General features: G+C 32.9%; 2 protein-coding genes across 4 annotated transcripts in view; one reads left to right on the top strand and one right to left on the bottom strand.

Annotated features, from left to right (window-relative positions):
* LOC127711041 (steryl-sulfatase-like) overlaps positions 1-10,907 on the top strand; it is a 47,603-nt gene extending 36,696 nt beyond the window's left edge. For 2 of the 3 annotated variants that reach the window (XM_052216994.1, XM_052216993.1), the window contains exons 2-6: positions 5,905-6,154; positions 6,987-7,115; positions 7,507-8,205; positions 8,787-9,071; positions 10,323-10,907. In XM_052216994.1, coding sequence (XP_052072954.1) covers positions 5,905-6,154; positions 6,987-7,115; positions 7,507-8,205; positions 8,787-9,071; positions 10,323-10,663 — 1,704 coding nt within the window. In that variant the 3' untranslated portion in view covers positions 10,664-10,907. The remainder of the gene's footprint in view (positions 1-5,904; positions 6,155-6,986; positions 7,116-7,506; positions 8,206-8,786; positions 9,072-10,322) is intronic. The other variant, XM_052216991.1, reaches the window with a different exon arrangement.
* A 4,350-nt stretch (positions 10,908-15,257) lies between these two features.
* Positions 15,258-23,246, bottom strand: LOC127710877 (DNA polymerase delta subunit 4-like). Its single transcript, XM_052216836.1, has 4 exons — positions 23,072-23,246; positions 19,230-19,322; positions 18,423-18,534; positions 15,258-17,397 (listed from the first exon to the last, which is right to left on the bottom strand). Exons 1-4 carry the CDS (start codon positions 23,151-23,153, stop codon positions 17,373-17,375), a joined length of 312 nt encoding a protein of 103 aa, XP_052072796.1. The 5' UTR covers positions 23,154-23,246; the 3' UTR covers positions 15,258-17,372.
* Positions 23,247-23,322: the final 76 nt, after the last annotated feature.

The following is a 23,322-nucleotide window of genomic DNA, read 5'->3' as shown; positions in this document are numbered from 1 at the left end:
CTATGAATTAGTCGAATTTTATGGACATTGAAAGAACAGGGGGGTCTCACCGTCATTTAAGCGGTCTCAGGTAGGTTTTCGATATATATTTTGAATATCCAACTGGCACTTTGGGCCCTCCGTAAACATAGAAGACAGAAAGTGTACCCAAATTCCTTTAAGTCACATTTGTATCTACCTATTAGCCAACTCTCTGCTTAATACTAGGCAGATTGAGAGATCAGGAGGCTCTCACCATTGCCCTGTGTCCTTTGTCTTGAAATTTTGACAATTTTTAGCTAAAAAGTGACAATCTAAGCCCTCCGTAGATATCGAAGATGACATTTTTCTGAGAAATCCTTTTGATACAATCTTTATTTATACAGGGTCTATGAATTAGTCGAATTTTATGGACATTGAAAGAACAAGGGGGTCTCACCGTCATTTAAGCGGTCTCAGGTAGGTTTTCGCTATATATTTTGAATATCCAACTGGCACTTTGGGCCCTCCGTAAACATAGAAGACAGGAAGTGTACCCAAATTCCTTTTAGTCACGTTTGTATCTACCTATTAGCTAACTCTCTGCTTAATACTAGGCAGATTGAGAGATCAGGGGGCTCTCACCATTGCCCTGTGCTCTTTGTCTTGAAATTTTGACAATTTTTAGCTGAAAAGTGACAATCTAAGCCCTCTGTAGATATCGAAGATGACATTTTTCTGAGAAATCCTTTTGATACAATCTTTATTTATACAGAGTCTATGAATTAGTCGAATTTTATGGACATTGAAAGAACAGGGGGGTCTCACCGTCATTTAAGCGGTCTCAGGTAGGTTTTCGCTATATATTTTGAATATCCAACTGGCACTTTGGGCCCTCCGTAAACATAGAAGACAGGAAGTGTAAAGTGTACCCAAATTCCTTTTAGTCACGTTTGTATCTACCTATTAGCCAACTCTCTGCTTAATACTAGGCAGATTGAGAGATCAGGGGGCTCTCACCATTGCCCTGTGTCCTTTGTCTTGAAATTTTGACAATTTTTAGCAGAAAAGTGACAATCTAAGCCCTCCGTAGATATCGAAGATGACATTTTTCTGAGAAATCCTTTTGATACAATCTTTATTTATACAGAGTCTATGAATTAGTCGAATTTTATGGACATTGAAAGAACAGGGGGGTCTCACCGTCATTTAAGCGGTCTCAGGTAGGTTTTCGCTATATATTTTGAATATCCAACTGGCACTTTGGGCCCTCCGTAAACATAGAAGACAGGAAGTGTACCCAAATTCCCTTTCACGTTTGTATCTACCTATTAGCCAACTCTCTGCTTAATACTAGGCAGATTGAGAGATCAGGGGGCTCTCACCATTGCCCTGTGCCCTTTGTCTTGAAATTTTGACAATTTTTAGCAGAAAAGTGACAATCTAAGCCCTCCGTAGATATCGAAGATGACATTTTTCTGAGAAATCCTTTTGATACAATCTTTATTTATACAGAGTCTATGAATTAGTCGAATTTTATGGACATTGAAAGAACAGGGGGGTCTCACCGTCATTTAAGCGGTCTCAGGTAGGTTTTCGCTATATATTTTGAATATCCAACTGGCACTTTTGGCCCTCCGTAAACATAGAAGACAGGAAATGTACCCAAATTCCTTTTAGTCACATTTGTATCTACCTATTAGCCAACTCTCTGCTTAATACTAGGCAGATTGAGAGATCAGGGGGCTCTCACCATTGCCCTGTGCCCTTTGTCTTGAAATTTTGACAATTTTTAGCAGAAAAGTGACAATCTAAGCCCTCCGTAGATATCGAAGATGACATTTTTCTGAGAAATCCTTTTGATACAATCTTTATTTATACAGAGTTTATAAATTAGTCGAATTTTATGGACATTGAAAGAACAGGGGGGTCTCATCGTCATTTAAGCGGTCTCAGGTAGGTTTTCGCTAGATATTTTGAATATCCAACTGGCACTTTGGGCCCTCCGTAAACATAGAAGACAGAAAGTGTACCAAAATTCCTTTTAGTCACGTTTGTATCTACCTATTAGCCAACTCTCTGCTTAATACTAGGCAGATTGAGAGATCAGGGGGCTCTCACCATTGCCCTGTGCCCTTTGTCTTGAAATTTTGACAATTTTTAGCTGAAAAGTGACAATCTAAGCCCTCTGTAGATATCGAAGATGACATTTTTCTGAGAAATCCTTTTGATACAATCTTTATTTATACAGAGTCTATGAATTAGTTGAATTTTATGGACATTGAAAGAACAGGGGGGTCTCACCGTCATTTAAGCGGTCTCAGGTAGGTTTTCGATATATATTTTGAATATCCAACTGGCACTTTGGGCCCTCCGTAAACATAGAAGACAGAAAGTGTTCCCAAATTCCTTTTAGTCACATTTGTATCTACCTATTAGCCAACTCTCTGCTTAATACTAGGCAGATTGAGAGATCAGGGGGCTCTCACCATTGCCCTGTGCCCTTTGTCTTGAAATTTTGACAATTTTTAGCAGAAAAGTGACAATCTAAGCCCTCCGTAGATATCGAAGATGACATTTTTCTGAGAAATCCTTTTGATACAATCTTTATTTATACAGAGTCTATAAATTCGTAGAATTTTATGGACATTGAAAGAACAGGGGGGGTCTCACCGTCATTTAAGCGGTCTCAGGTAGGTTTTCACTATGTATTTCTTTTTTTGGGGCTTTCCATATAATTATATTTCTATTTATATTTCTAAATTTTTTCTAGAGTGATCGGTTTTTGTTTTTGTTTTAAGAAATATTAGATATAAAATTACAGTTTTGATGTCGTTTTATTGATAAAAATCTATATTACATAAAGACAAATATGCAAATTACATAAGCATTAATAAGGGTTTATATTTGAGGACAACGAGAGTTTAATACAACTTGAAGGGGTCATAAAACGATTTCCTACGTATCTTTTCACTCCTTTCAACTATAAAAATCATGCTTTTAATGTTATCAAATATTATATTTTTTATGATTTTCAACTAAATTTGAATATCGAACCGACTGCTAGCAGCCGGTTGGATATTGAATATCGAATATCGAATAACGAACCGGCTGCTAACTTCACATCCATCATTCAGCATGATGAATATATTCATTTATAAAAAAAAAAAGACGGACTCGTCTAGTGTCAGTTTTCGTGGATGCGAAAAAGCGAACTTAATCTGTTTATTATACGTTTTGCTTTAATTAACTGCATATATTCACCGTGTATCATCAGTACAGCGGATATAGGTACTATAACCAAGCGGGCGTGATCGATTTTGACCTTACACGGTAACGAAAATCTTTGTTTTGTTCACATAATATCAATGTGTACTTCAATCTAAACATAATTGTTGTTTTAAGAAATGATTTGGTCGTAGGTTGATGATTAGAGATGTCTCATTATTTTCCCAAAACAAGAACGATTACTAAAAACATGTACAAATACTTGTCAAAGAAGTTGGCACTCGTCTCATCCGATATAATTCTATTTTCATTGCAACTCTTTTTCTGGTAGAAGGCAACTGGGTGTGTTTAATAAGTATAGGTGTTTCAATAATTGGCATTGAAATCTTTCATGCATATGTTTTTTTCGATATTTTATTACGAAAACAAGCGTTGTGTACGGTGTTTAGCTGACCACATAAATCCTTCTGTACGGTGCATAGTTAAGTTGCTGTACACCGTACACAAAAACTAAATTTTCATACTCGTTTATTACCCAAAAAGTTTCAAGGAATGAGTAACATTGAGTAATCACAGGTAGGTTTATGATTGGTAACTATTACTTTTGCCATGTATTAGCTTTCTTTCAGATAAAACATGTAAATGTCTCGACAATTGTATCGAAATTGAAAGTTGGTGTTGACATTCACAACTATTTGCGCATTAACAAGTTAATTGTTCTTATTAGAATATCAAAGTTGTCTTATAAATAGGAAAAATTCGATGTGAAAATTATTTTGGAGCAGGAATTTCAGATGTTGAGAAATGTGCACTGAATGTTGATAAAACAAAACAAAGATTTTCGTTTCTGTGTCAGTTCAAAATCGATCATGCCCGCTTGGTTAGTACCTATATCCGCTGTACGATGATATTATGATTGGCTGATTTCTGTTTGCTTAAAGTCCAGTGGCAAATATTTCATTAATATTCAGAACGAGAACAAATTAACAATAAATCCAATCGGTAAATCATGAAGAATATTGACCCAGAAGAAAGGCATGTGATTCAGACCGGCATTGAAAAGGGGCAAGCAAAGAGGCAGATATTAACTATGTTAACAGGCAACGTACGTGTCGGCATCTTAATTTTGGATGGATGAGTGGATGGCTGTTAAACGTCCAGTGGCAAATTAAATGCATATTCAGGACGAGAACATGATTATGTGATATGAAATATTAACCCAAATTTGTACTAGACCCACACTCTGAGTCGGATTTTTAACCTCTCAGTGATAGTTCTCAAGGTAACAGTCTATAGGAAGACACAGCATTTTTTGGAAATAACTTTTGAAAATAATTAACATTAGACGGTATAATAGATAAGATCGCCCAACTCGTTGTAACGTACGTTGATTCGGAAAAGAAACCTGTGAATAACTTAATTAGTTCAAACAGTCGTAAATCCTTAGGGATAAATAGGTAATATTTTTCTTCCCTTTTCGAAATCTCTTGATTGAACCGGAAAGCAAACTGCAATAATTCACTGTTATGATAGGATTTGAAAAAAAAACACTGTCTTTTGGTGAGGAAAATTATATAAAAAATTCACGTCTCTTTCGGATTACTAACGTCACAGTACCCAAATTGCACCGAGTACCCAAATTGCACCTATTTAGCAAAAATAGAAGCGGAAATCTTACAAGTTTTCTTAGAGACTAAACAATTTGTATTTTTATGATTTGGCATTATGCACGTCTTTCAATATAGGTAAATATATTTAAATGTACACAAAACGTTCACAGTATATATCAACAGATGAAGTATTCACTGCAAAAAGTAAAAGTACGGAAACGTCACCATGCAATCGACGTCCACAAAAAGTCATCTTTTAAAAATGAGCAAATAAAATATGCTACTAGCATTCATTTCTTAAAAAATGAATAGTAAGCATGGACTAACATCAAATTGTTCTAAATATTTGAAGAAATAATACAAAAGATCTGTTATTCGATTTTTAAGGATGTGAATTTAAGCATGGATGCAATTTGGGTACTCCTCATTACAGAATCATGGATCGTTTGGAGGTCTGTTCAAACTCATTTTTCTATGATTCAATATGGATTCAAAATTAAATTGATAGAACCATATAGTAAATACTGATACATCTACAAAATAAACACAGAATGGAAACTTTTGTCTGGATCATAAATAAACGTAGGTGAAAAAAATGTCAAAACAGATGCAATTTGGTACCCTCACGTTAGACGTATTATCAAGCTATTATTTGATAATTTAATTTTGGATGTAATACGTCTTCTGATTGGCTGAAAGTGTTTTGTCTATCAGCTAATAGACATGATTTTGTCATGCGACCGTGACGTCATCAACGTTTTTTCATGATTTACTCCTTAAAAATGGAATTTAGAATTAGATTATAAGGAATGACTGTAATATTTTTTCTGTTAATGAAGAAATAACATCAAAAATGTGGTGCAAACTGAATAACCCGCGTAGCTGGTTATTTAAAAGTGTGCACCACATTTTTAAGATTAATTCGAAAGGGTTTTGATATTTAGATGACAAGATAGGTTTTTCTTCTATCTGAAAAAAAACCAAATGAATACAGTAATCTTTTCATCATTTTGGAAAAGTGAACTTGTCTCATGTGGAGAGTTGTCTAATTGGCAATCACATCTTCTTATTTTTATACTGAAAGTCTGAATACATGATATATTTTTAGATGATGCCGACATGGGTTGTTATAATGTTCCTATCAGTGGTCACCGCTAAGTCGCCAAACATCCTTATCATACTTGTCGACGATCTGGGTTATGGAGATGTCGGTTGTTTTGGAAACCAAACTATTAGGACTCCAAGTATTGACAGACTAGCTAGTCAAGGAGTTAGACTGACTCATCACCTGACTTCTTCTGCTCTATGTACTCCTAGCAGATCTTCACTGCTCACAGGGCGGTATCCCTCTCGCACAGGTAAGAATTTTATTCATGAAAATATACGATAATTGAATCAAGGACTCAAATGGCTGGGTTGCGTAGGTTGTTGCTTTAACAATAGAGAATAGTCTACACTGAACATTTTAATATACGGAAATGTAAAAATAGGGAACAATACTATATGACTGACCTTTCAGTATTGTGTTCATCAGATATGGATTTTGAAAAATATTTAAAGGTCTGATATGGTTAATGAAATCAAAGTCCCTCGGCTCATGCTATAGTATTAAAACTTTTGACTTCTACGCCCTTGACGCAAATATTTTTTTGTTACTATTTTTTTCGATTGTCCATTTGGTGTTAGTTTTCTGATATCATTGTCTAACAAAACTTATTCTATCTGTGAACTAAGTCAAGATTTGTGCGAGCTTAAAGTTGCATCTATTATTTTTGGCTGGTATTTTTTTTATTTTGTTGATGTGTTTACGTTTTCTGATAACTTGAAAAGTGTCTGATCGTGTTTCCTGATTACTTTTAGATGATATGCCATGTTGGTAGTTTTAACTGTTGATAATTGTGTCTAATGTAAGGTAATCAAATTAACCAGACTCGAGATTTAAAACTTCTATCCCTGATGACAAAAAACAAACTGAAAGACCGAACCCCCCTCCGCCTCTTTCTAGATGATTCATACGCTACATGAACTGTTATAGCTTTACTTGTATTTCAAGCAGCTGATCATAAAATTTGTACTCGTATTCACATATTAATTTGATCATAAATCATTCTTAGCATTCAGCATTTTTTTTCACTGCAATTCATTTGCAGTTTGGCATTTTTTTATAATATAAATTAAAATGTTTTATAGGAATGGTACCTACTCCGCCGTCGAGATTTGGTGTTATTTTGTTTCTGGCAAGTTCAGCAGGATTACCACAAAGTGAGGTGACCATTGCAGAACAAGCTAAATCAAAAGGATATAAAACTGGATTAATAGGTATGTAGTATATATCTATAAAACTAAGTGTAACATATTGGAAAATACAGCATGGCGTTAACTTTACTTTTTTTTTATGTTTTGAGAACAAATTAAATAGTCTGATATGCTACACACACAGTCTTGGAAAAAATGAATTTAGAAAATAAATTTAAAAAGAAATAAATTTAACATGCGGATTTTTATTCTTACATATTCTGACCCATAAAAGCAAAGCATAAATTTAATTTCCTTGCAGTCAAAAAATGTAATCCGAATAAATAAAAAAAAAAAGAACATTTTAAAGGTCATATTTATTTTGTCATAGACACAACAAGTAATATATTTCACATTTTTTCATACATATTTTGATCGTCTTAACGACATGTTTAATTGAAATATTTCATTTAAGGAAAATGGCATCTTGGATGGAGCGAGTCAAAATACAATGATAATATATTCCACCCTAATAACCATGGATTTGATTACTATTACGGACATCCTCTAACAAATATGCAAGACTGGTATGATGATGGCTCCAGTGTTTTATATTCCCAGAACCCAACGATACATTGGCAAGCATTAGCGAGTATCATTGCAGTCATGCTTCCCATGTATTTTCTTTTCCGGAAGAAATATATAGGAGCCGTAATTTTATCACTCGCATTGTTCCTGATTTGTCTTGTATGGGGATACGTTTTCTTTGCATTTCATCACGTCACGCTTTTCAACTCATTGCTATATCGCAATTTTGATTTAGTGGAACAACCAATAAATTTAGAGACACTGTCTGAACGCTATACTAAGGAAAGTATAGAATTTTTGGAGAATAGCAAGAAGGAAAATGTACCTTTTCTATTGATGGTAAGTTGGAGTCATGTTCATACAGCACTTATCACTTCAAAACAGTTTCGAGGGAAATCCAAACATGGTCGGTATGGAGACGCAGTCGAAGAAATGGATTATGGGACAGGCCAGATCTTATCTAGACTTACGGAACTTGGTTTAGATGATGACACTCTTGTTTATTTCACATCTGATAATGGTGCTCATTTGGAAGAAAGAGGACTGCATGGTGAAGTAGATGGAGGTATCAATACACCCTTTAAAGGTTTGTGTCCGTAGTTTCTGTAGTCTTTATTTTATGTCAAGCTACCGTATTACTGCTACTTTTCAGAGATAACAGGGGAGAACATGTCCACAGCTTTAATCATAACGGAGTATAAACTAGGATAAATTGTTTGATATTTTTATACGTTTATCCGTCTATTACTCTTTGTTTTCACTTTGCGTAATCTTTACATAATATCTGTCGATGCGCAATATATTATTATTGTATATCAACAAATATTTCCCACAGAACGTAACGGAAAGTTAGTCTGTTATTTAATTTTATTTGTTGCCGCCTAGTTTGAACCGTGAGTGGCAGGTGAAGATTTATAAGACCATAAATTCAGAGGGGTGCGATTTTGATGTTTCTTAAAGCTATTGGGCTATTAAAGGGCTACCTTATTTAACAAGTCAAACTGCGTTATATTGTCTAAAGAAACACGACAAAAGACTTACCCTTAAAAAAGGAACCTGTAGGAATAAACTACATGTTGAATTTGTAAAATATAAATATAAAAAAAATAAAATTGACGTTCTTTCATTATATTAAAATATAGTTGTATTGTCTTCCTACCTTTTCAGGTGGTAAAGCTCAAACGTCAGTAGACGGCGGGATAAGAGTTCCCTCAATAGTACGTTTTCCGAATCAAATCAAAGAGAACATCGAAATAAGTGAACCAACCACTCAAATGGATATGTTCACAACAATCAGCAATTTAATAAAGGCAGAGATACCAAAGGATAGACATATTGACGGAAAGGATATAATGCCTCTAATGAAACAGAAAGAAAGCATCACTCCTAACCCGTTTCTATATCATTATTGTAACAATGAAATCCATGCAATGAGATACAGACCACCTGAAGGTAATATAACTTTAATGTAGGATTGACAAAGCAACTAACTTTTATCATATTAGTTTCATCAGTAAGATGACGGGTGCAATATGTGAAGCACAACAATTTGCCTTTTCGAAGCACCTTACATCGACACCGGTTTTCAATGGATTTAGGTCTTTTAAATTTTGCTTCTCTGTGTCTGCTTGTCTAGTTGGATCAGTATTGTTGTTTTAATTTTCTTCATTAGTTTATATCATTTATTCATGGTCTTCATTATCTGACCTTCTCTTGTTTTACGGTTTTTGGAGCTTGACCAACCACTTTCCAACTCCCTCAGGCAAAGTTGACTATAGATGTATTTACCTTTGAATTTCCGGTCCTTTTTTGTCATATAGCTCTTCACGTGTTCATGTTCTGTTCAGATTTTTCGGTTTGAGCGTTCCTAAATATGATGACATAAACCTAGAAAAGCGCTTCGTACGCATTAAATTTATAAAGTATTATTTTCATTTTCTATTGCTGGGTCGACACTGCTGCTGTTGGACTGTTTCACGGGTGACGAAGGATATGTTCCAGTTGTATTTACATGAGAAACACGAAGGGTGCCACATGTGGAGCAGGATCTGCCTACCCTTCCGGAGCACCTGAGATCGCCCCGGTTTTTGGTGGGGTTCGTGTTGCTCAGTGTTTAGTTTTCCATGTAGTTTTCTGTGTACTGTTGTTTGTCATTTGGTCTTTTTCTTTTTTTGCCATGGCGTTGTGAGTTTACTTTTCGACTGATGAGTTTGAATATTAATGTCCCTTTTGGTATATTTCGCCTCTATCTTAGTCCCCGAGTGTATCATCAGCTAAGGCAGTCAGTGTGTCGGTCCTTGGCATACTGTATAGCATTATGTATAGCATAAAAAAATATATATATATAGCATACCTTTCTTAAACTCTCCGTTGATAAAATAAGAACATCAATAGTTCATTAACTATATGGTTCCAACTCCCTCAGGCAAAGTTTACCGTAGATGGATTTGGCTATTTATTATTTGGTCACAACGCTCACGTGTTCAGATACTTATACAGCATTGGCTTTTTAGTTTTTGGGTTTGAACGTTCCCGATGAAGAAGGTTAATCCAGAAAAGTCATCGGACGCATACAATTTATAAAGTTATTTTCATTTGATAAGTTCTTCTGTTTTATAAATTACTATGACATATAAGGTTTAGGATAATTTGTAGTAATATAATTAGATAGTTAAATGTATTTTCATTTTTTTCTCTCTCAAGGTCAACATATATGGAAGCTGGTATTTAAAGAACCAAACTACATTCCAGGAGAAACGAAATGTGCTGGTTTAGTGTGTGCTTGTAAAAATGCTATAGTACTTGATCCTCCGGTGTTTTATGAAATGACTTCAGATCCAGGGGAACAAAATCCTATACCATCTGATTCTAGTGAAACAAATAGAAACTTGAGAGATAGCATGTTAAAAGAATTAAATGATCATGTGAAATCTGTTGGTACTATAAACTCTCAGTTAACAATAAGTAAACTTCTATGGAATCCCTTCTTACAACCTTGCTGTAATTTTCCTTCTTGTAAATGTACTGATCCCAAATATAGCTAAAGTTTCATTCTCACAAAAAAATATTTTTATACGTTTTTATACATCCATGACTTTCAAATCTCTTCGGACGCATGACAATAAAGTGTTATTATTATCATCTAATAATGAGGTCCTATATATGTTTTTGTAGAATATTTTGTTTCTATTTATTTTTCGTGTAACAATTTTTTTCGAGTTTTCTATTACTCGAAATGTTAACATAAATACTCATGTGTGTGTACATACACTGTGTTATAAATTAATTAAAATTTCATGAAATAAACAACTTTGTTAGTTTATAATAAAAAAAAAAAGGGATTTACAAGTTTTGAACATAATCGGTAAATAAAGGCAATAGTAGTATACCGCTGTTCAATAGTCATAAATAGATTTAACTGAAACAAATCCGGGTCACAAACCAAAACTGAGGGAAACACATCAACTATAAGAGGAAACAAAACGGAACAACAGAAACACTGAACTGCTACAAAAAAAAAACGCCAACATACATAGAAACGGACTATGTGATAACAATTGCCATATTCCTGACTTGGTATAGGACATTTTAAGAAAAAATGGTGGGTAAACTACGGTTGTCTTTCGTCCAACAAACATGAGTTAGGTGAAATAAACTTCTGGAAAGTTCCGATGGTTACCACCAGCCGAGTAGCTAGTGCTTTGGTACTAATGTTATAATTTATAATGTAAATGATGTAACTGTTATAAATCTAAGTTTTAACTGAGCATCATAAGGCAAAATGGACCGTAGGCGAATTTTATGAAGTTTTGTTTTGCCGGTTTGTATCGATCTTGTAATGCCACCTAAACTTTTGTTTTAGCTTGTCTCGATCTTGTAATGCCACATGAATAGAAAAATAAGTAGATGTGCTATGATTGCCAATTAGACAACACTCTACCAAAGAACAAATGACGTAAATGATAGCAACTATAGGCCATACCGCATAGAAAGCTATAAAAAAAGTGACAAAAATGAAAAACAATTCAAACGAGAAAACTAATGGCCTGACTTATGTACAAAACAATAACGAAAACCAAATATGATATATAGCAACAAACAACAACCACTGAACTGAGGGCTCCTGCCTTGGGACAAGCAAATATACAGAATGTGGCGTGCTTAATCACATTTGCGGGCACCAAAGCCTCCCTTTAACCTGGGACAGTGGTGTAACAGCACACCAAAAGAACAAACTATAAAACTCATGTGAAAAGGGCTTAACTCATCAGAACGATAACATGCACCAAAAACAATTATATAATAAACAAAAACATTAACATGATTACAGACTTAATACAGATCTAAGAGTACTCGTAGTTACTGAAATCTAGTTCAAAGCCAATAACAACAGATGGAAAAAATCATGTATCTAGGACTAAAAAATCAGTACACATCCAACATCCAATAGATTTAGTGCAAAAACTTTATTATTAGTCGGAGAAAAACAGTATATTGAGCAATGCCAAAATACAGATATCGACAGAATGTAGGACCGTGAATGTCCATACTAGGTGTATAGCAAAAATAATTAGCTGGGTTTTTATGAATTGATAACAAAATCAATATCTATACCGATAAAAAACAATATTCAAAGATCCAATTAAAGTGTTAAATTGGTAACCTTTTAGAATAAGTTTATTTAAAGGATTGATAAGTTTAACAGGATCGTATCTAAAAAAGACTCGATAAACAACATCACCGTACAAATTGTAATAAGTTTTATATAGGTACAGCCAAACTTCAAAAAGTTAAAAAAGAGATTTAGTAATGGTTCTAACTAAGTTGTGGTAACGAAGTCCTTGACTTAATAATTTACCAGTAGTACATAGTATAAAGTTTTTGTCTAGATCTTGTAGTGCCACCTGAAATTTTGGTTTGTCTCGATACTGTAATGCCATCTATATTTTTGGTTTTATTTTCATCCTGTCAATGCTTCCAATTTTTTACTATCTAATGTTTCACCTAAATTTACAAACACAATGGAACGAACAAATGTATGTAAAATATATGAACCAAAGATTAAAAAAGAGGTATTAAAATTTCAATATTAAAGAATCTATATAATATACTTAAAACATTTATTAACAATTTCACATATTTAGATAATAGTTGGTCATTAGATTATAAATAAACCACGATGACGTACGGTGTTAGAACATCATAATTTTATGAAGCCATGATACTTTAGTTTAGAAGAGATTGGAAGACTTTTTTCCCCACATGTGAAATAAATGCAGGTAAAATGTGCTGTATCTCTTTAGAAGCATAATGCGACCTTAAAGGTTATTGCAAATGGAAGTCAACCCTTCAAAAGGTTAAAGTACGCAATCATGATTTGGTTGGTCGATTTGGAATATCTGCAGATGACCAGGGACAGACCAGGGGCATGTTCCACTTGTTGTATCCACAATTCAGTCCTCTTTTCCTCGGTTATGACATCATCGAATGCAACTTACCACCGAATTTTACTTGCCATGGGCAACATAACATGTGTTTTTAGTGGGACAGAAACTGTTTACCCTTTTGGACACACTGAGTACACTCCCGGGTGTTTGTGTTGCTCAGTCTTTAGTTTTCTATGAAAGTTTATGTGGATTGTTAATTTTTTGTCTTTTTTTCAAAGCTTTAAAGTTTCAAATAGATTCAAATCTGTGGGGTTTCAAATAGATTCCAAGCTGTGGAGTTTCAAATAGATTCAAAGCTGTGGGGTTTCAAACAGATTCAAAGCTGTGGAATTTCAAATAGATTCAAAGCTTTGGGGTTTCAAATACTCGTAGATTCAAAGCTGCGGGGTTTTAAATAGATTCAAAGCTGTGGTGTTTCAAATAGATTCAAAGCTGTGGGGTTTAAAAAAGATTCAAATCTGTGGGGTTTCAAATAGATTCAAAGGTGTGGAGTTTCAAATACTGGTAGATTCAAAGCTATTGTGTTTCAAGTAGATTCAAAGCTGTTCGGTTTCAAATAGATTCAAAGCAGTTGAGTTGCAAATAGATTCAAAGGTGTGGAGTTTCAAATACTAGTAGATTCAAAGTTATGAGGTTTCAAATAGATTCAAAGCTGTTGGGTTTCAAATAGATTCCAAGCTGTGGAATTTCAAATAGATTCAAAGCTGTGGGGTTTAAAATACTAGTAGATTTAAAGCTGCGGAGTAACAGATTCAAAGCTGCGGAGTAACAGATTCAAAGCTGTGGGGTTTCCACTAGATTCCAAGCTGTGGGATTTCAAATAGATTTGAAGCTGTGAAGTCCTCTTTTCCCCGAATGTGACCTACCGAATTAGACTTTTCATCGTCTTTGTACTTACATGAGCAACATGACGAGTGCCACATATGGAGCAGGATCTGCTTACCCTTCCAGAGCACCTGAGATCACTCCAGGATTTTGGTGGAGTTCGTGTTGCTCAGTCTTAAGTTTTCTATGTTGTGTTTTGTATACTGTTGTTTGTCTTTTGGGTGTGTTTGGTTTTTTGCCATGGAATTGTCAATTACTTTTTCGACTTATGAGTTTGTTTATCCCTTTGGTATCTTTCGCCTCTATTTTATTATTTTTTCTAAAGGTCAATTTTGAAGCATTTCCCAATCTAATTTCTTTCCATTAAAAACTTTGAAACATTTTGCAGAAGCTTGACAATATTATTCCTGTAGCAATTTTTATGAACACATGCATAGCCATTGTATCATGTTGTGTTTGGTGTCATTCATCATTTTTTTGGGATAGAACTTTGCAGGCTTAGCTCATGAAAACATTTTTTATTTTATCTATTGAGCTATTTCAGGGCGGTAAGTTTTTATTGGTGGAGGAGGCCAGAGCGCCTGTAGAGAACCAATATCCTTCAGTAGGAAATTCAACAGTAAATAAATGGGGAATGTGTCAATGGGACACAGATGATGTTCCCCGCTTGCATATAACGTTATAAAGGGATATAACTCAAGAATGGTAAAAGTGATGCTACCCAAATTCCTACTTGATCTGAGCATTGTGTAAAAGTTTCATAACATTTGGTTGAGGCAAACTTAAGTTAGAAAATGGAAACGAAAAATTCAGCAATTTATCTAATTTGGTAATGATGGTAGGTCTTTCATAGTATTAATTAAATGTATTCCTGACTTTTGTAGACTTTTGGGGCAATTTAGAGTTTAATATATTTAAAAAAATACATGTCTATTGTTGACGACTGTATGTTAACCTTGATGTTAATTTGTGACCTTAAGTTGCTGTCTCATTGATGTGCATCCCACATCTCCTTTTATTCATTAATCAAGATTGTCTCAGATGTGACGAGTAAAATATATGTTATGATGCACGCATATACTGGTGTTAATTTTTGGAGAAATCAAAACAAACATGAATAATTGTGGTCATTTGATAAGAGCATAAATGACCGAAGAAATAATGACAAACAAGTGCTCCAAAACACACACAAAATGCTAATGTTTTACAAAATAAAAACACATATTCATAATGAGACCAAGAGGTAAGAGATCGGTATAAAACACAAACTGTAATGACACTAAAACTTTTTGCACACAGATATAAAAATGTTTAAACCGCTGGAAGATGTATAACTACAAAAAAACAAAAATAATAACTAATCAAAATAATTGTAAAATATATTAAAGTCTAATAATATAAAATCTAGAAAAAAAACATCTATAAATAGCACAACAAAAAAATTCTAGAAATAAACAATCATAACAAATGTGTAATTATCAAGTAAGTATGTAATATGACTCCTGTATACATAAATATAATAAGTCTAAACATGCTTATACATCCTATCAAAAAAAAAACAAATATTTTCATATATGACACATAACCTTAATGGTTAAATGGATTTCAAGTTTACATGTATACCAATATTATAATGATGATTTGAGTTTATTTCTGTCTCTTGTTTGAAACACTTTAAGGTGAGTGGATTTTCTGTCCATATTCTTAAAGTGGATAGTCTTACCATTTTCTGTTCATTAGATTAGACATCCTTTTACAAGACATAAACTTAAGCATTTAACATGATTCTAGTTTGACTAACAAAATTGTTAATTGAACTACTGTAGCTTGTAAAAGAACATGTAAAAGAGACTAAATCCTTTAAATATGAATTTACTCAATACTAATTTGACAGAACTTTTTATCAAAACTAAGTCTCAAATTCCATCTCTTATGGAGGGGCACATGAAAGATCAGATCAGAAAAGGTCGTCTTGTAGGTATAACTGTCATCAGGTAGTTGGTGCATTAAAGAGCATATTAGTATACTGTATTGCAAATGGTATAGAATTTATAAGTATTATTGAATGGTTAAAATGTTTTTTTAAAGCTCCACCTGTGAAAAGTTTTCTGTAGTAATCCAGGGCTGAGTTTAACAATGTTATTACTGAACTTATAACATCAAAAATGTGTCATTTCAATAATAAAATAAATGGGGAATGTGTCCATGGGACACAGATGATGCCCCAGGTGGATATCATATAAAGCTTGCATATCATATAAAGTTATAAAGGGACATAACTGAAGAACGGTAAAAGTAACGCTACCCAAATTTGTATTTGATCTGAATTTTGTGGTAATAAGTATTGTGTATAAGTTTCATCACATTTGGTTGAGGCAAACTTAAGTTAGAGAACGAAAACGAAAAATTCAGCAATTTTTCCATTTGTAAAGGGGCATAACTCTAGAACAGTAAAAGTGACGCCACCAAAATTCAAACTTGATCTGTGTTTTGTGGTAATAAGCATTGTGTATAAGTTTCATAACATTTGGTAGAGGCAAACTCAAGTTAGAGAACGGAAACCAACTTTGGGACGTATGGATGGACAAGGGTAAAACTTAATGCCCCCTCCACGACGACAGGGGCATAAAAAGAACAAGTGTGTTGATTAACGTCACAAATAAAACTGTAATATTATAATATTACTTTAATTCCATCTTTTACTCAAGTTCAAAATGGAACAAGTTTTAAAATTCAAAAACAAGTATATTATATTTTTCTGGAAAAAGAACTTTGTAAAATACATTTTTTCTACATGCTTGTAGCTTTTGAATATTTTGTTTTATGAAACATTGCATGTAATGATGATGTTAAGTATTGAAAAAATTGGCTCCATAAAAGTATGGAATAGCTTTGAAAATTTAGTTTAACTACATGCTGTTTTTACTTTTATTAAAGTCCTTGTTATGGCACAAAAACATGTATTTCTAAAAAAAAAAAAAAAAAAGAAGAAGACAAGACAAGCATTAAGCATTTGTTGATACAAATTCATATACATGTATCTAATAAAGAACATGGGTATTTAGAAAGTACCATAAATACAGTATGTGTCAGATCTTGAAAATCTATGCCTTGACCTTATGTAACATGTTAGTTCTACTCAGACTGCATTGTGAATATTATTTTTTATAATGTTATAGTTTTGCTATATTTTTACATGAATAATTAGCAGCTAAAAATGAGTTTTACCCGACTAGCAATCACATTTATTATTTTAGTAAGGACTAAAATTAAAATCAATCTTATTTGATAAAAAGTGAAAAACTGATTACTAGACACCCTATCAAAAAGAAAACAAATATTTTCATGACTGAAACGTAGACTTAATAGTTAAATGGATTTCTAATTTACATGTATACCAATAAATTATTATAATGATTTGAGTTCACTTCTGTCTCTTGTTTGGAACACTTCATGGTGAGAGGATTTTCTGTTCATATCCTTAAAGTGGATAGTCTTTCCAAAGACTGAAAAAGAAAATTTTATAAGTTATTTCAATTGATCTTCTGGTTGAGTGCCTTAGATTATCTGGTAATATTATACAGTTATTCAACAGTATTGAGGGATATAGCCATTTTATTTTTCCCAAGACACTAAATATTTCATGACACCCCGCCGAGGGAAATGGTTTGTGTTGAGCGGAAAATAAAATTGCTATATTCTGAAATAACTGTTAAATAACTGTTTTATTATACTGAATTATCTAAGAAAAAAAAATCTTGATCCAATTCAAACAGAAACAAAACTATATCAGCTGTGGTGTATGATAAAACGTTATCTGTTAATCTCTGGTATCAAAGTAACTGAATGTCAAAATTAGAACACCTGAAGAATAAAAAAAGTTTGGGAAAACGATTGCTTCTGGTAAACCGTTATTCCAAGGGAAAATAGTCATTGAAACTATTTCCCTAGGGAAAAAAGTCATTTTCATTGTATTTGATTATATATAGAAAATACATACTGAGGTATAATAATATGATATATTATGCATCTAAATGAAAACATTTATAATTTTGTAACTTTCAGTGCAGTAACCTTTCCCACCTAACATACTGAAAATGATACAGAACTTGACATATTGTATACCCATCTATAGTTGATAAATGTAAGTTGACCTCTAGGTGTAATTTGTTTTGTAGTTGTTAGGTCTTATTGACATTTACCCCATATCTCATTTTATCCATATACATGTATATCATTTTCTAATCCTTCCCCACTTTCAAAAGAAACTTTTTTACTTTATTTAAGAGTCTATGAAATAAGCTTAGAATCACTATCAAAGATATTACATGTATTCCCTTTTCTAAGAATCTCTATAAATAGCCAGTAACATAAATTTTTAAGCATGTTTTGAACGGTCACTACAAAGTAGAATTTGAAGTAGCCTTTAAATAGACTGTTAAAATATTTCTAAAATTAGAAAAATAGCCAATAATATGTGTAAATATCATTATGATAACTATATTGTCTCACAATATTATATAAATCTCACCATTCTGTGTATTCATCATCATCAGAATGTTTATCTAGGATTTCCTTCACAATGACTGGAGGATTTAGGCCATGTTTATCTGCCCTCTCCCATCTTTCCATTCTTGTAATACCTAAAATATACATATATTTCTTTTCGTTTGAAGTTAGGAATTTGCCCTGTGTTTTATATAGTTATGTATGCTCAAAACTGGTTAGAGAAGTTGTAAAATGGGTTATTGTTATTTTGGATTTTAATGTATGGGTTATATATATGCACTTCATATCCTTTGGCTGTTTAAAGGGTGGGGTTCTGTTATACTATATAAAGAAATTGTTACGCTGTCAGTTTATCAAAGGTGCTCACAGTAACAGTTTACTGTGTATTGTCATATTGAGTTTAAGTTCATTTACATAGACATGTAATGATGTGTTGGAAAATTTTGTTGTATGCAAATGTCAATTTAAATATTGTTATTAAATCATGTTAGATTATTTTGTTATTGAAAATTGTTTGCAAGAGAAAAGAACAAGTTAATGCGAGAGACCAAATCTATATTAGAGTTTTGTTTTATTTATACTAAGGAATTTAGTAAAGAAATACTTTAAATTCAGATGAGCATGGTGAGGGAGAATTTAAATAATGTTAACTTTACTTACATAATGTGATTTAATAATTTATTGTACATTGGCTGATGCAAGCTATTTAAGTCGTATTCTTTTTCAATGCTAATAAATTAAGAGTGAAATTACCTCTTTTAATAAAAAAATGGTAAAAAATATGAAAATGTTTTAATGATGGAATATCATTCTATAAAACAATATATACCTGAACATGGACCAAACTCTAATGTGACATCAAAATGCTTCAATATTTCCAATTCATCTTTTACATCTGTTTTACTTGTGCTTGGATGACCATCTGGAATACACAATAAAAGAAAATGTGGTCAATAAACCATTGAAAATCAAATCATTCAAACAAAAAAGGAAAACCTGGACATTTTTGTAATTGTTCAACTTTTGCTATTAATATTTCCATTTCATTTTTCTTTTTGGAAAATTATACTTTATATACTTAACCTGTCAGAAATAAAAATATATAAAGCTTTTCATATACAAGAAGTGAATACTAAAAAAATCACATTTGTGAATAGAAATATTCAATTGTTCAATGTAGATTACTTTGATAACATTGAATTTTGAATGATAGGTTTTGATATGACGTAATTTAAGTTTTGAATTATTTCCCTTGGTCGCCATTTTGGAGGAGTAAATGGTTTATATTCCTATTTGACTAACTAAATTGAAACATGGGGTAAAAACTAGCATGAAAGATCCTTACTAGATTGTAGTGATGAATCAAGCAAGGCTAAAAGAAATTATAATTGTTCAGAAAACATTAACTTTTTCTAAACTGTAGCGGTCAGTATAACAAGGGGAATTTGTCTGGTTTATGAAGGAATTTGTGCACTTAGACCTCCAACATGTAGGAATCTCCATGGATGAAAATTTAACGATGAAGGAACTCTCACCAGGACAAAACCCTGTGTGTTGTGATCGAAAATATTCATTCCTACATTTCATTGTAAGGAATAGTGAATAGACTGATATATTGTTTATTATATTCATTTCATTATAGAATAACCAATATCTTCATTTATTGTCATTTGTAACAATTCCAATGTTAAGCCTGCATGACTCATCTTAGTTAAGGATAACCACAATTCAGCTGTTCTGTTAACCTAGTTAGCGTCAAAGTTTTTGCCTGTCAGAAGGTTTCCAGAGTTGTTTTTTTCCGCTATTTTGGAAATTTTGTTAAAATGAGGACCGTTTTTCTCACTGTCAAACACTCCTGTAGTAGTAGTGTCAAATTCAATTCAGAAGTCACAAACCTGGATCGATGATTTGCAGCCAGGGGTTCAAATTAACATTTGGTACTGGAAGGTCCAGAACCTTTGACTCTCCAAACTGAAAGGTCCACAACCTAAATTCCAGGTCCTACTTTTACTTAAAATATTTCATAACTCAGTAAGATACAAAATTAATGTGCTTTTGGTATAAGGTTAGCTTATTTCATTGTTTGTTTCACGGTTTTTCACGATAAATGTAATTGTCTTGTATATAATTAATTCAAGTAATCTTTTTTTTTTGGTATTGGGGAAGGTGTCACTGTGGATGGGTGTGTTGTCTCAACGATTGATATTAAATTGCTAATTATGCCATGATTATCTCAGGGCTCACACGTATTTCAGCTCGATTGTAAAGTCCACTAGAGCTTATGCTGATTTGCTTACATTCAGGTATCATATCTAGTTGTACTATCTGTGAAAATAAAATAAGAAACTTCCAGCTATTTTAACAGGCCCTTCAAAATTTAAATTGAGAAAAAATTACCCCTTGAAATTGCAGTAATATGTTTACACTTTAAAAACATCTACATGCATTATCAACATTTATCACTGATAAAGAAAATTTATACTGTCACATTGTATTGGATTTTGACATTAAAATTTGCCAAAAAGTAATTTTGAGTTTCTGTATAAAATATTTTCTGCTTTTTCTTTCTTTTCCATATATCTTTTGGTTTTCAATTCTAGTGTTTATATTTCATAATCATAGATATATTTTGTCACCTGCCTGGAATTTTTTTTTATGTAGTTGATCGCCAAAATCCGGAATTACCCTAATCCGCTTCCGGAATTGGACCCGATATTGTAATTGTCTTCATGGCATCCATTGTTTTTCAATGTTGTTTTTGTCAAGTCAGATACGATTTTACTCGAATTTACACCTTACTTGAACTTACTTGTCGGCGATTTTCTGTATAAAGCTAGCGGTTGAACAAAATTAACATCGCTGTCATGAATAATAAAGATGATATAAGTTTTGAGATCGTTTATTTGGAGACTTTGGTAAAAAGTTTTCAAAGTTATTTCTTTATTTTCTTTCAAGTCGATGGTCCGTCGGGCGTAGCTAGTAACCAAGTCGAAAGTCCGATTGCAAAAGTGGAAGGTCGCGGACCTCAGACCACAGCTAATTTGAACCCCTGGCAGCATCAACAAAAGGAAGTTTCGTCCCCTTTTTTTTAAAACATTAAGTACAGATTTGTGGAGGGCAAAAGTGTGAAACTGAAATGGTTTTAATGACTTAAAATAGCAAATTCCACAGTAACAGATCATGAAACATGCATCTTTCAATTATGAATGTAATTTGAATGTATTAAAATTGAGAATGGAAATGGGGAATGTGTCAAAGAGACAACAACCCGACCAAAGAGCAAAAAACAGCCCAAGGCAACCAATGGGTCTTCAACACAGCGAGAAAATCCCACATCCGGACTTCAGCTGGCCCCTTAACAAAAATGTGTACTAGTTCAACAAAAATGGACGTCACACTAAAATCTGAAACATATAAATAAACAAAAATAAAAAAAAACATACAAGACTAACAAAGGCTAGAGGCTCCTGACTTGGGATAGGCACAAAACTGCTGAGGGTTGAACATGTTTTGTTTGTAAACTATGACATGAATTCGGATTTATGATACAAAATTTCTTCAGGTTATCAAGTTGCACATGTTGCAGTTAATATACATGTACGAGTATTTACTTTAAAACTACTTAAATGATTCATTATGATTGATAATTGTCATTATTTGGCATGAAATTATGTTCAGTTTTACAATTACAAGTCTAACCTTGTACTCATTTAAAAAGGGGAATGCTGATTGTGTAAGTCAATAAGAGCATGTGTTCGATTTATTTAACTTTTTTCTTCATAATTGAATTTAAATTTTGTTTTTTAATCTAAATTTTCATCAGCATTTGCTGAAAAGTAATTAAATAATGCAATAAATCATCTCTTTTGATCAAGTGTTCTCCCGTCAGGTGTGTCCTTCTACCTTATACAAGTGATTAGCTATCATTATCTGAACATGTCTCAGTAATCAGGAGGATTATAATACAATAGGGGTTATGCAATCACAGGCAATTGGTTATAATTGCTAGCAAAATGGCAGCGGCTAGCGAAATGGAAACAAATTTTTACTATGTACACCTTTCAATCAAAGTGCAGTTACATTTTTGTATTAAACAATGGCATGAATGGGTTGGACCATTTAATTGACAATGGCTGAAGATAATTTAATGATGGCAGGGATCATTTGTCGATGGTGGAAGATAATTTAAAGATGGCGGTAAGCCATCATTAAACAAGTCATGGAGATCCCTGAACATAGGGACCAAAGGGAGTAACTCCTGTTCAAATTGTGTCAATAGAAACCTACCTATCATCAATGATCATGCCTATACTGTAATTAAAGAAACCTGAAGAAAATCTGACATTAAGCAATTAATGAACATGATGAACTCAGATGTGAAAAATAAGTTAAAAAATAATATAAGAACTATTATCATGATTATATTTCAATAGAATTATATGGTCATTACATGTGTACATGGAGTTACCAATTTCTAAGTTGGGTTACATTTGTTAATCCCTTTTGGGATTCTGAGTCAGAAGCAATTTTCTAATTTGGACACTCTCAAAGCGGCCAAATCAGAAGATTGCTCTTAACTCAGAATCCCAAAAGGGATTTAACATTATTTGTATATGTCTCTGGTTTAAAAATATCAATATCAAACTATAAAAATTCAGCATTTTAAAATACCATTTGTTGGTTTATTTTTATCTTTTCCTTTAGAAGTCTTGACAGACTTGAAGGTATTGGTAATCAAAGAACGTGATGCCATTTTCAGAATTCTGCTAGATAGGTTACAGGTTACAACTTGACACTTCAATTTGCAAACTCAGCTTCATTCAAAAGCGAAAGTAGGTAATGTTTATTTAGGATCATCTAAAATTCTAAACATTAAATAAAACGAAATAAATGAAATATAATTTTGAAATATCTATGTTTGA

Source organism: Mytilus californianus, unplaced genomic scaffold, assembly GCF_021869535.1.
Source record: "Mytilus californianus isolate M0D057914Y unplaced genomic scaffold, xbMytCali1.0.p SCAF_8, whole genome shotgun sequence".
Taxonomy (NCBI): Eukaryota; Metazoa; Mollusca; class Bivalvia; order Mytilida; family Mytilidae; genus Mytilus; species Mytilus californianus.
This window is presented reverse-complemented; position numbering and strand designations above follow the sequence as displayed.

Excerpts from the sequence above, each read along its gene's own strand:
- LOC127710877 (XM_052216836.1), bottom strand. The coding sequence starts at position 23,153 with ATGGCATCACGTTCTTTGATTACCAATACCTTCAAGTCTGTCAAGACT. Across the intron at positions 19,323-23,071 it reads TAAAAATAAACCAACAAATG|ATGGTCATCCAAGCACAAGT; the intron begins GTATTTTAAAAT and ends TGTGTATTCCAG. Across the intron at positions 18,535-19,229 it reads AGAGTTTGGTCCATGTTCAG|GTATTACAAGAATGGAAAGA; the intron begins GTATATATTGTT and ends TGTATATTTTAG.